This window comes from Nerophis lumbriciformis, linkage group LG01 (genome assembly GCF_033978685.3).
Source record: "Nerophis lumbriciformis linkage group LG01, RoL_Nlum_v2.1, whole genome shotgun sequence".
Lineage (NCBI taxonomy): Eukaryota > Metazoa > Chordata > Actinopteri > Syngnathiformes > Syngnathidae > Nerophis > Nerophis lumbriciformis.
Genome location: NC_084548.2, coordinates 41,936,246 through 41,950,341, shown reverse-complemented (window position 1 = coordinate 41,950,341; position 14,096 = coordinate 41,936,246). Strand labels below are relative to the sequence as shown.

The 14,096-nt window shown below is 38.4% G+C and overlaps 1 protein-coding gene and 1 long non-coding RNA gene across 12 annotated transcripts in view; one reads left to right on the top strand and one right to left on the bottom strand.

The window, feature by feature from the left end:
• Positions 1–515: 515 nt before the first annotated feature.
• Positions 516–14,096, bottom strand: part of nr2c2 (nuclear receptor subfamily 2, group C, member 2) — a 27,378-nt gene continuing 13,797 nt past the window's right edge. For 7 of the 11 annotated variants that reach the window (XM_061981949.2, XM_061981938.1, XM_061982006.1 and 4 more), the window contains 9 exons: positions 8,808–8,961; positions 8,630–8,720; positions 7,892–8,037; positions 6,451–6,613; positions 6,133–6,254; positions 5,930–6,069; positions 5,459–5,596; positions 2,545–2,650; positions 516–2,450 (listed from right to left, as the gene is read on the bottom strand). In XM_061981949.2, coding sequence (XP_061837933.1) covers positions 2,276–2,450; positions 2,545–2,650; positions 5,459–5,596; positions 5,930–6,069; positions 6,133–6,254; positions 6,451–6,613; positions 7,892–8,037; positions 8,630–8,720; positions 8,808–8,961 — 1,235 coding nt within the window. In that variant the 3' untranslated portion in view covers positions 516–2,275. The other 4 variants (XR_009817520.2, XR_009817521.2, XM_061981978.2 and 1 more) reach the window with 4 other exon arrangements.
• The window catches only part of LOC133620490 (uncharacterized), a 21,417-nt gene continuing 20,233 nt past the window's right edge, over positions 12,913–14,096 (top strand). The window contains exon 1 of the long non-coding RNA XR_009817524.1: positions 12,913–13,307. This is a non-coding gene — a long non-coding RNA (uncharacterized lncRNA). The remainder of the gene's footprint in view (positions 13,308–14,096) is intronic.

Below are 14,096 nucleotides of genomic sequence, written 5' to 3'. Positions count from 1 at the left end.
GGGATATTAACTTCGCTGAAGGTTGTTTTTTTTTAATACACAGACACCGAGCACCCACTGGCAGAAATGTAGATCGGCGCCTATGTAGTCATCCATCCATCCATTTTCTACCGCTTGTCCCTCTCGGGGTCGCAGAGCGTGCTGGAGCCTATTCCAGCTGCACTCAGGTGCAAGGCGGGGTACACCTTGATCAAGTGACCACCTCATCACAGGGCCAACACAGATAGACAGACAACATTCACACTCACATTCACACACTAGGGACAATTGTTGCCAATCAACCTATCCCCAGGTGCATGTCTTTGGAGGTGGGAAGAAGCCAGAGTATACCCAGAGGGAACTCACACACTCACGGGCGGAACATGCAAACTCCACACAGAAAGACCCCGAGCCTGGGAATCGAACCCGGGACCTTCTTATCGCAAGACACACACACTAACCCCCGTTATCACCGTGCTAGCCTTGGTGTAATTATGTATGTGAAAATTGACGATGTGACTGGCAAATTTGTTGAATAATGTTTTATTTCTTTCATATGTGTGGCTTTGACAAAGCCAGCCTCAGAGACTGGAATTTTAACAAAGGACTGCAGTTAATCAACAAAATTACGTTTCCATCAGTGAGGTAGAAATGCAAGGTTGCAATCAACTTGGGTCAAACAATGACTCAAACGTACCATTTTGAACTAATATGTGAGCTAAAGTTGGGAACATTCATTGTAGAAAGTGTTAACCCTGGTCAAACCACAGAGATGAAAAAAGTGTTTTCAAAATATGTTACAAAGTGGAGGTGTTCATTGTAATATGTTACAGCCACAACATTTAAATCAATCCATTTTTCCAAACAGCATTTAATAAAATGCAATAAGCCACTTCTTCATGCAGGGCAACGCACTATAAAAACATTGGTTAATAGGGCAGACCGCAAGAACATTATAAAACAGCTTAAAAACAACATGCACTCATATTAATGAAATTACATGTACAAAAGTAAGTTTCCACATAGGACTTTACAAAGTCTTAATGGGTTTTAAACCCAAATGAAAATGAACATGTTCTGCATTTAGAAACGTTTTTAACTTGTCATTCATGGATACATTTTCTAAATCATTATCCAAGCAGGAAACTGCTGCATAAAGTCCTCAGGATACTTTCCTCTTTTTACTTTCCTTTCGAAATCAGGGAAACCTGCCCAATATTGTTTTAAGTACACTTAGTATGCAACAAGCAACATTGTTCAGAACATAGTATAGCTTTTAGAAAACATAAAAAAACAAAAAGTTCAGTTTAGTAAAGATTGATGTATAAACGCCACTGAAGTTGACTGATGCGCACATTAATTCAAATTCAAGCACAGACACAGTACCATAGCTATACATAAGTAACATGTTTTCAAACAAATATATGTACGTAATACCTGGTAAATGAAAACAATAAATGCTTTTGATAAATAAATATACAGAGTAGAGACAGTCAAGAGAGACACTGATGGGCTAAGAAATAAACAAATAATGATTGTCATAAAGGGAAAAGTGATGAGGTGATTGCACAGGATATATTATCCACATTCAAGGTAGGCCACCAATAAAAAGTTTACATGAACATAAAAAAAACAACTAGTATTTAGCAATAAAAAATACAAATAGACAATCTAATCTGTTCATTTGGTTGTTTGTGTGTAAGAAAGCTAGAACTTAAATACTGAATAAATACATTAACTAATAATGTAAATGAGCTATTACTAAAGCACTTTACACATTAAAAGACTGAGGTCTGCTGCTGTTACATTGAGTAGATTTTGAGTACCTGATGGATGATCACTTTCCAGTTGTTAGTTACATGTATTCCAAATAAGAAAACCTATAAGTAAAGGCATTGCAATGCATATTTCTATTCATTATTACCTTACATTACAGAAAAAAAGCACAGGACCAGGTATTGCATACCAGTTTGTGCCGCACCAATGATAAAGTACATTTAAAATGCAGGGACAGGTGACATTTAAATATATTTCATAAAGCTCATTTTGAACGAGCCATGTATATTATCATCCTGAATGCATAAAACAACAAGAGCAATTTGAAAGGTTGGGGTTTGACATGGAATTAGCTTGTATGTCAAGAAACACTGAGAGGGATTTGTGAATAATGAGCACAGAAAACAAGAGGTCAATGCAGGATGCTCTTAAGGGCTTTGACAAAAAGAAACCCTAAAAGGACAAAGAGTACCTGAAGAGGACATTTCTGGTTTTGTTTTTCCCAAAAAAGAGACGTCAGTCACTCTGTGGGGTCAGCATCCTGGCTGTTGTATTCAGCCGTTTCCATCTTGAGGATGTAGGGAATGATGCTGTCAATGGAAACATTACCAATCAAGCCAGTGAAGAAAAGCTCCTCTGTGATGTTTGAGTTCATGAGGCGCAGCGCTGGCAGACGGGTCAGAACACGAGTCAACCTGGAGTTGCACACAGAGAGCAGTTTTGCATATTGAAATACTAAAAACAAAGCTGACTTTTGTGGACTCTGAAAGGTATAAACATCGTCTGTACCTGTAGGTGTCCTCTGGATATGTCTTCAGCACGTAGTCCTGCAGCTCCATCATGGCTTTCTCTTGAAACTTTTCCACCTGTCCGCCGCAGTCCATACCTGGATGATCTGATGAACCATAAATATTGATTAGGTTTGGGTATTGTGGACATATAAGTTGATGCAAAATTGTTACTTTTTAAAACGATGCACTATAAATCACGACAGCTCCTTTCAGGTACGTCAACTATTTTTAAATCACATAGCTCTGACAAGTTTTGAACTTGACTGTTCACACTTTCTAAAGTGACATTTAGGATTATGTGTTATGTGCTCAGTTAGCTCACCTTGGTTAATCTTGATATTTTCACTCATCTAGGATTGCTGAGTTTTGATTTAAAGTGGGCATGGTGATAGTGTGTGAAACAGAATTTGACCAGCAGCGGACAGGAGGAGGATGGCATGCAGTGGGGAAGAAGTACCAATTTCAATCATGGAAAAAACATTTTAAAACCATGGTAACATTTAAAAGTGGACACCATGACCTGTTTACACATGCAGATAAGTTTCATCTTCACATTTCATCCAAAATATAGAGAAAAATGGTTAACAAAAGGGTACTACTTTCCATTGCAGATGCTGAGCCGCCACTTGATGACAACCTGTGAAATGAGTGTTTTTAAACAGCTTGGAGTCTTAAATTTAACTTCAAAAATGAGTTTTAATATATTTTATAATTTAGTATGTTTAAAATATCTGAATTAATATTCCAATTGATTCCATGAAATCAACCCAGATCCAGTGAATCAGTATATTTAACCATTTATATAAATTATTATAAAAAAAAAAAATTGGTTGTCTGTCCTTCATCAGGTGCACGGAGAAACCCTTAACGATATAACAAGACAAATGCAGGTAGGACTGTTGATTGGACATGACAAACGGCACATTTCCTCTCAAAGTTTTTAATGGAAGAGACAATCATTCTTTACAACCTACGACCTGTGCCCATAGGTTTTGCAATGCTGATGGGAGTAATTTACAGTTTAAACCTTTAGTACCTATGAATTACATGTCTGATTTTTTGCAAAGGGTGCTCAAAGGAATTACACCTGAAGAGACCTCTGCACAAATACAAGGGCTCAGAAATTAACTTCAGTGATACCGCTTGCAACCTCGAAGCTAATGGGCCCACTAATTAAGTACATACTTGTTTCTGCTGCCATTTCTTGTTAAGGTTGACTCATTGTTTGCAATGTGGGTTCAGTTAAAAACAGGGAAATAGTTTAATGTTTATTTGCAGATTGCATTTATAAATCTGCTGTAATCTCAACATTTACAGCTCTAAAAAGTTGTTGTCACAAGTTTTTTTATTTTAGGCCAGAGCTTTGTGTGCAGTGTGTGGCACTACAATTACATCATTCTGTACTTGAAAATAGACAGACGGTTATGCATCAATTGGCATCTTTATTTCTCTGTGTGGTATGACTGGTATGCATGCTTCAAATTCAGAAATACAGGAATGAATTTAATTATTTGACATTGGTAAATTTGCGCAATTAATAAAGATCCTGGAAAAAGTAGTACAACATTTATGGGGAAAAAAACAAAATTTCTGTTTGTATCACTGTTTTGCGTGAACTAAAAATAAAAAAAAGATACACAAATATTGTAAATGTCTTAGAAGTTAAATGGGAGACATAAATAATGTGAATTGAGTTGCAAGAGTCCATTGTGATTGGTAAACTTGATAGCATCATTCAAAATGAAACAGACATTCAAGTAAAAAACTATTTTACATTTTAATTTTCTCAAATTGATAGGACAAGTTACGTCAAAAATAGTTGTTTTATTTTGAAACTGAAATTTCTAATGATGTATTAAGTTGGGTAACCTTTCTGTCGGTAACGTAAGATTTTGCTTTATCTTAACTTAGCGTAATGAGTTAATCCACAAAGCGATTGAAAGTTGAAATAACTCAATAACTAATCGAGGAATGTTGCGCTAACTACAATACCATTGCATTTCAGTCAACCTTATGAGACTGAGCTTGTTGATAAAATCAAAATAAAGCCATCACAACAGTGATAGTGATGAAGTTGAATTGTAATTTGAAGGCAGCTGGTGAGCCTATATCTATGAGTTGAACAGACTAATGATAAGATGTTTTACAGTGTGCCCGTGCTTAAATGGTGCCCAAACCCGTACTTAAAAAAAGAAAAACATAACTGTTTTATCAAAAACAGTTTTTAATGTAATTTCACAAAATTATATTAAATATGCAATTTGAACACTTACACAATACTAATTTAAAACACTTCTATAGTGGAAATACAATAACTAAGTGATACATTCACTAATATTGAATGAAATCCACAACACATAATTATCACAGTAAAACTAGCAACGATACAGAACACAAAATGTGCAGAACAATGGGCAAGAGTTTACAGTGGTGTAGCACCGGAAGTATTATGTAAGGTTCTGAGCGGTAACGGGGGCAATAATATTTGCATGCTGGGTTGGAGCCAGGAGTGAAGAAGAGTTTTACAAAGCATGTTGGTAGGATTGAAAAGTGTAGAATACACACACTGTAAGAACTATAGCTATTTCGTGGATGCCAAAAAAGGCTGACTTGTGTCCTCCTACTTCCTTGATATTCTGCCCACTTTACAGTACTGTAAGTGCATTTGGGATTGACACTCACTCTCATCTGTGAGCTGAAAAACTAAGGTAAATCGTAACTCATTACCACAGGTGACTCCACCTTAGCTAAACCAATTTAGCTAAACCTAGCACCAAAATAAGGCAACGATAGCTACATAGTTTACAATGGTACTAAGTTTCGGTACATGTCCCTAAAATTGATGTTGTTATTTTATTAAAATCTGTGACATTTGACTATTAACAGCTGAAATGATAACTATAAAAACTCACCTGGACTGAACAACACAATGGCCTTCAAGTAAGCGTACTCATAGCTGTCTGTCTCCAATCTTGTCATGCTGTTGCAGAACTCCTGGAACTTCCAGATGTGCTCCATCACTTGCTTTACTCTGTCTCCTGACATCTTTTCTGCAAAACAATGATTGTATGAACTTCTTCCGCTTTACTCAGGCTAAACAAGAGAGAGAATATAACATACTGTTGTTTGATAATCAACTTTTAAACTGACATTATAATGTGATATCTTTGTCCATCATCTATGACACTGCAATGAAATGCATTTATTAGAAATGATTGAAGGTTGTTACAACCCATGTTCTTTGTTCCTTAACCAGAGATTTTCTGTATCTTCTTCCATAATCATAGATCTGTGAATTGGGCAGAGCTCGGAAGGAAGCAACTACAAATTTAATGTTTTGTGTGTGTGTCCTACTGTGAGATGAAGAGGTCGGTGGTCCATACCATCCTGGAGGCTGCAATGCAGGTGGTTGACAATGGCAGCCAGGATGGTGGACAGGTTCATCACATGAGCACACTGAGCGAGACCCAGAGTGAAGAGCTCATTCCAGCAGGCTCGCACCAAACTGGTGTTTGCTTCCTGGCTAAGACAGACATGAAAATGGAATAGAGCGTGATGATTAATTGTGCACAGAGAACATCCTCACCCAAGAGCTGTGAAGGCTGGGATGGAGCGTGCCCAGTGCATAGAGAGGAAGAGAAGCCTGGAGGCAGATTCACAGATATAGTGTACATTCAGGTATTCGGGCATGGGGCTAGGCATGGTAAGCTAGAGGGAAGATAAGACAAGACAACAGTATCCGCATTACACCAAGGAGACATACAAGAGCATTTTCAATCAATCAATCGATCAAAATGGATTTATATAGCCCTTAATCTCGAGTATCTCAAAGGGCTTCACACACTCACAACGACATCTCCTATTCTAAACCCACATCCATAGAAATAATGTTGAGATGTACCACCTTGAAGCCAACATGGCCATCTGTAAGCAGCGGCCCTTCAACCTCAATGATTGTGGTCTCCTGGTCTCGGCCAATGAGTTGAAAGGCTGTCCCGCTAAGACACTTGTCAGCCATGACTCCTACATCAGGTGGATTGAGCACTTTGGCCAGGGTGTCAAAGGCACTGTGAACAATATTATTATTTGATGATTAAAAACGTTTATAATATTTACATCAGAGAATACCACACATTGGTACACTAAGGGCCTGATGTACTAAGATCCAAATACAACACGGTAATCAGCGTGACCAATCTATAAAATAGTGTGTACTATTATGGGCGTGTTGCGTGCGATTGACTAAGACTGTGTAAAATTGTAAAGTGGTGCAGACCGCATTTTTTAAATGAGTATTTTGCGTTTACTATACGGGGCCTCACCACAAAGACACTCTCATTTACTGCACATTCATGTTATCATGCTCCTACCTGTAGCATTTTGCTATGTTGTTATACATGCAGGAGACAGCTACCACTTTTTTATGGGCATTTTAGCAGCAGTCCTGCAGTGCATGTACATTGGCACCACTTTTTTTTTCTTGTTTGTTTTTAACGCTGAAGGTGCATAGGAGAGAGGATGCACTTAAGTATTTTTCATATAAGAAATGTTTCATTAATATATATTCTATATGAAAAAAACACACATTAAAAAGTACTAAAGGACATCAAAGCGCATCAATTGAATTTAGTTTTAATCAGCCCCTTAACTCCTCTAGCAGCTCTAAAGTTATAAACAATGATGAGCCGAATAGACGATATGTCTAATATTTTTTATTTCTACCATCCAAAATGTTGACACACACACGTAGGACAGAGGATCGTATGTCCTTTGCAGCGAGAGCACTGATCCTGCAGCCGTGTGTGGAACTGTCGGTTTGCACGTCCTGCTGACACATGCTAAATAAAACGCAAAATAGGCCTGCAAAACGGTGATGACTGATGATAAATCACATTGCGCGTGCTAAATAAATATATTTGCATCTTCTCCTCCCATATTGTGGGCGTTTTGATGATCAGCATATATTCTGCATATTAATGAAAACAGACGCAAAGTGGATTGCGTGCCTTATTCTGCTCACTTAAGAGACGCAATACCCTTTGCACATGTTTAGTAGATCAGCTTTGGGTGTGCTATCAAGCTTGTACGTGTTTTAGTACACTCAAACCTTTAGTAAGTCTGGCCCAAAATTGTAAAATGGTAAATGATCTATATTTATTAAGCCCTTAACTATATCTGCACGAAACCCAAAGCGCTTCACATATAAGTCACGTTCACCCATTCACACACGAGTTGAAACTGTCTGATTTTGTAATCCATCAAAATAAAATATTGTGTGGGCCCTCTTGAGGAGGTTTCCAATCATAAATCTCCCAGCATCTGTGTGCATTGCTGACAGGACTGACCGTGTTATTTCTGTAGTGCTATTCTCTACATATTGGCAGTCTGACGAATCTCCATTTTTCAAATTCTGCTTCAATGAGTCACTCAGGTTGGCCAGTGATGTCACCACATTTGCGAGCGTCCCCAAATCACCATGGCTGGACTCCATCTGATAACAAACAAAAACCAGGAAGTGCAGTTTCTTTTGTGGCAAATGCAATGCAGACTTGCCTGGTCTGAAGAAGGAAGTACAATTTATGTATGAACTTAAGCTGGTCTGAAGAAGGAAGTACAATTTATGTATGAATTTAAGATCCAGTGTGCTTCCAGTTCAAAGATGGCTCACCAGGTCACCTGACCAACTCTCGCTCGGGACTCAAAACTATGAACTTGAATGCCAAGACAAAACAATGTATCTTGATTTAGTTTACGAATAACCTGCAGAGATGCTTACCTCATTTATATGCCGGAATTTTGTCATGAGGATTCATGCATTATTCTCGTATAAAAAAGTGTTAAACTATCTAAATGCCATGATCCACACAACATAGCATTTACATAAATATTTTAATATCATTAATCCAGCACATTAACAAACTTCCGAATTCAGCTGGGATAGGCTCCAGACTCTGAGAGGGACAAGCGGTAGAAAATGGATGGATGGACTAACAAACAACAAAACCTCCACTTTGATAGAGGAAGAATCTGTAGTACATATTTTAAATCCTAGATTAACAAATTACAAAAAACGAGAGCTGTACCTTTGAGTCAGTCGCCAACAACAGCGTTCCATCAGTGTCCATGACAGGCTGTTGGATATTAACCAGCATCCCGTGGTCCAGCGGGCTTGAGCTGCATGACATGTGGCATTTTTGTAACATCAGAAAATACGGATACAAATATGGTACCCACTGTGACGTCATGTTCCAACTAACCAACCTGGAGCCATTTGACACTGTTTCCGAGATAAATGTTGGTGTGGCAATGAGCGGACTGTTGATATCCTTACGGATGTAGATCTTCTGTGTGGAGGCAGCACAGTTGACATGTTTCTCTCTTGGCACGTCAACTGGTTTTCTTTCACTCTGAACAGCTAAGAACAAAAAACAGTACATGTGTTTTTGTTTTTTTTAACATTTAGTTTTAGAATGTACTTTTTGCATAGTCTTTACATAGCAGGCCATGAACTAGAAGTGTAGAATCTGTTAAAATGATCTGTTAAACAGATAATTATTTTACCAGAGGTGGGCAGCATCAGACGAAGTGATGTGGCACCGAAAAAATAATTTTTGTCTAAAAATGCTCAAAGCAATTATTTTGAAAAGGTGATGTTAAAGGATAACTGCACTTTTTTAATTTGGCCTATCATTCGGAATCCTTATGTAAGAAAGCACATATACGTTTTTATTTTTTTATGCATTCTAAATATTAATTAAATGTGAATGTGTCAAAAGTCAGTTTACAATGGAACCTATAGGAGCTGCTCTATTCTACCCATAAAAGCCCTTTAAAAACATCCAATCACCTCCATAAAGGTTATATATACATGATGTAAGTATATATGTAATGTAGTAAAAGGGAACTGCACTTTTTTGTGAATTTTGCCTATCTTTCACAATCCTTATGAGGGACAAAAAGACAAAAGTTTTTCGTTACTTCCAAAATCGCATCATGACGTTCGCTTTTTTTTCTCCAACATCACTGATTACTGCTCACTGCAGACTTCATGAGAGCCAACAAACAATAAAACATCACTTACTATACAAAGTCTGCAGTCATTAAAATGCAGACAGCTAGGATGTTCATATAATCCCATTGATAGATTCTTGTTATGGTCCCATTTAGATGAAGAATGACTCTTAGACCAAATCCCAATACACCCACTCACTCACTACCACTTGCCCTCACCCACTACCACTAGTAAAAAGAGGTAGAGCTTTGTAATCTTCCCTCAGAATTGGGACACCACTTGCTACGTCACTGCATAGTTTACATTCGGGCATCCCCCATAGAGTTTTACCGACACCGATATTTTGGTACCAAAATGTATATCGTCATGTATTTCAATAATTTTTGATACCTTTCCAAATGAAGGGGACCACAAAAAATGTCATTATTGGCTTCATTTTAACAGAACATTTATGACAAAACTTATGATTAAATATATGTTTCTTATTACATCCAAAGAACAATATTAGAATTAAAATGTAAATGTGCATTAAACACCTGGGCTTTTCTTATTACACTCAAATAACAGTTTACAATTATTTTACATATCAGATAAAGCCTGCCATAATATACAAACCCTGTTTCCATATGAGTTGGGAAATTGTGTTAGATGTAAATATAAACGGAATACAATGATTTGCAAATCCTTTTCAACTCATATTCAATTGAATGCACTACAAAGACAAGATATTTGATGTTCAAACTCGTAAACTTTTTTTTTTTTTTCAAATAATAATTAACTTAGAATTTCATGGCTGCAACACGTGCCAAAGTAGTTGGGAAAGGGCATGTTCACCACTGTGTTACATCACCTTTTCTTTTAACAACACTCAATAAACGATTGGGAACTGAGGAAACTAATTGTTCAAGCTTTGAAAGTGGAATTATTTCCCATTCTTGTTTTATGTGGAGCTTCAGTCGTTCAACAGTCCGGGGTCTCCGCTGTCGTATTTTACGCTTCATAATGCGCCACACATTTTCGATGGGAGACAGGTCTGAACTGCAGGCGGACCAGGAAGGTACCCACACTCTTTTTTTACGAAGCCACGCTGTTGTAACACGTGCTGAATGTGGCTTGGCATTGTCTTGCTGAAATTTGGTCCGGATGACACGATGTCAAATATTTCCAAAAACAATTTGAAATGTGGACTCGTCAGACCACAGAAGACTTTTCCACTTTGCATGAGTCCATCTTAGATGATCTCGGGCCCAGAGAAGCCAGCGGCTTTTCTGGATGTTGTTGATAAATGGCTTTCGCTTTACATAGTAGAGCTTTAACTTGCACTTACAGATGTAGCAACGAACTGTATTTAGTGACAGTTGTTTTCTGAAGTGTCCCTGAGCACATGTGGTGATATCCTTTAGAGATTGATGTCGGTTTTTGATACAGTGGGATCGAAGGTCACGGTCATTCAATGTTGGTTTCCGGCCATGCCGCTTACGTGGAGTGATTTCTCCAGATTCTCTGAACCTTTTGATGATATTATGGACCGTAGATGTTGAAATCCCTACATTTCTTGCAATTGCACTTTGAGAAACGTTGTTCTTAAACTGTTTGACTATTTGCTCACGCAGTTGTGGACAAAGGGGTGTACCTCGCCCCATTCTTTCTTATGAAAGACTGAGCATTTTTTGGGAAGCTGGTTTTATACCCAATCATGGCACCCACCTGTTCCCAATTAACCTGCACACCTGTGGGATGTTCCAAATAAGTGTTTGATGAGCATTCCTTAACTTTATCAGTATTTATTGCCACCTTTCCCAACTTGTTTGTCACGTGTTGCTGGCATCAAATTCTAAAGTTAATGATTATTTGCAAAAAAAAAATGTTTATCAGTTTGAACATCAAATATGTTGTCTTTGTAGCATATTCAACTGAATATGGGTTGAAAATGATTTGCAAATCATTGTATTCCGTTTATATTTACATCTAACACAATTTCCCAACTCATGTGGAAACGGGGTTTGTAGAATTAGATTAGAATAGCAAACTTTATTGAAATTGTATTAAATGATTTATGGTTGCCAATTTTGACCTGTGCTTTAACACCATCCATCCATCCATCCGTCCATTTTCTACCGCTTATTCCCTTCGGGGTCGCGGGGGGCACTGGAGCCTATCTCAACTACAATCGAGCGGAAGGCGGGGTACACCCTGGACAAGTCGCCATATCATCGCAGGGCCAACACAGATAGACAGACAACATTCACACTCACATCCACACACTAGGGCCAATTTAGTGTTGCCAATCAACCTATCCCCAGGTGCATGTCTTTGGAGGTGGGAGGAAGCCGGAGTACCGGAGGGAACCCACGCAGTCACGGGGAGAACATGCAAACTCCACACAGAAAGATCCCGAGCCCGGGATTGAACCCAGGACTACTCAGGACCTTCGTATTGTGAGGCAGATGCACTAACCCCTCTTCCACCGTGCTGCCCGTGCTTTAACACAAATAAAATAATTAGTAAACACTGAAAACAAGGCTAAAAATATACAGATAAGACAAATAGCATGTAAAACACACATTGTTAAAGATAAATCACAAATGAAAAAGTGGGAATTTGTTACAAAATGCAGTCTATTCACTTGCATTATTTTACATTACATGGGCGGTATGGACTGCTCTAATAGTTTTCAACAAGCCAACCAGCTGTACGCGTGTCTTGTAACTACTGTGTATGTGCACGGGGGAAGCTGTTAACTATATTACCTGCCACGCTTTAAACTCATTGTGCAGGTCTGAATGTGTGTTTTCTAAATGTTTACCTAAATTTAAAGCAACGGTGGTAATGCTGTATTGACACATTTGGTGAGGCATGTTTTAAAGCAGCGCTCGGAGAGCGGCACTTCTGTGTTTAAAGCGTCATCTTTATTGACAGTTCTGAAGCCCAGATACCTTCATATTGCCTTTCACACGCCCTTTTTTATTAAGCAGTAGAATTGCTGTTATTTTGTCATTATTCTTTTTGACTATTATTATGATTGTATGTACTCAGTGTGTGCGTTTTGACACATGAATGCGCTGCACCTCGGCTCAGCAACGTCACCGCCACACGGCAGCACATGTGAATAAAAAATAACTACGGGTGTTTTCTAAAGGCAGTAGTAACTTTTTTAATTCAGTAGTACCACAGTACTTTATTAGTAGCCATGTACTGTAAAACCCTCTCGTCCCACCATTACACAACAAACCCGACAGCAATGGAGTTAATGGCTGAGATTAGAGCTGAAACGATTACTCGAGTAACTCGAGTAATTCGATTACAAAATATATTCGAGGAATTTTCACTGCTTTGAGGCGTCGTTAAGTTTTTTTGTTTGTTTTGTTTTTACGGCATTTTGCCTTGTTTAGTAGTCAAAGCTCACGCTTCGCACGGACTGTTTAGGTATTCCACAGCGTGATTACGTCAGACCATACGCCCTCTGCACTGCACAACACCGCTCCTTTAAATATGCTTGAATTTAGTAAACTTTTTCGCCGACATACCTCACAATGGCAGACGCCGCAGAAAGCAGTGGACAAGAGCCATAGCAAAACGAGGGAATTAACAAGCGACAAAAGTTGTCTAAGGTGTGGGAACACTTCACACTAAAATCGAAGGAAAACGCAGTCGTATGCAAACATTGCAAAGTGGAGCTCGCATACCACAAGTTCGATGCTGCAGCACCTGTCGAGAAAGCATCCGATTGAGGGACGTCCAGAGGCGAGGTAAGTCATCTATTATCAAATGTAAACGCAAAAGTTGTGTTAGTAAAATAAATGTTATTCATTATAACCAGGATGTGTTCTTTCACTCCCGCGAATTCATCAAATGCCGCCAAAAGGTGTTGAAAACTAACAACGCTATCCGAGCTGTTGTGTTCAATTACCCTTTCATTAGTAACCACGCAAAAGTAGTCGAGCAAAGTTATTCGGGTGATTCAAGTCATGCAACCACATGCTACTCGGATAGCTTGCACTTGCACCCACTATAGTCTCTCGAGTGGGTGCTCGGACGGGCGGTAAATCTGACGCTACTTTTCTGAGCATGTGCGGTTTTTGCTTGGCGGTGACTCACCACTGGTCGCACATTTCAAATGCAGTGTTAAGTTAAGTTAAGTTAAAGTACCAATGATTGTCACACACACACTAGGTGTGGTGAAATTTGTCCTCTGCATTTGACCCATCCCTTTGTTCACCGGCCTGGCTGCACCAAATAATAATATAAATCCATTTAATAAAGTCAAAATAAAATAAAGGCAACACTTCTCTTTTATAAAGTAAATGTGTACAGCCGATATGGGCATCTACATCAACAATATGATTTGCCTGAGAAGCTGGACAGGACAAAACATTTTTTAAATGATTTATTCGATTACTTGATTAATCGATCGGGATATTCGATCGAATACTCGATTACTAAAATATTTGATAGCTGCAGCTCTCGCAGAGATCTTTTTTATTTATCTTTTACATTCATCATGCTTTGGTTGATAAATAAACGAAGAACTAGACGGA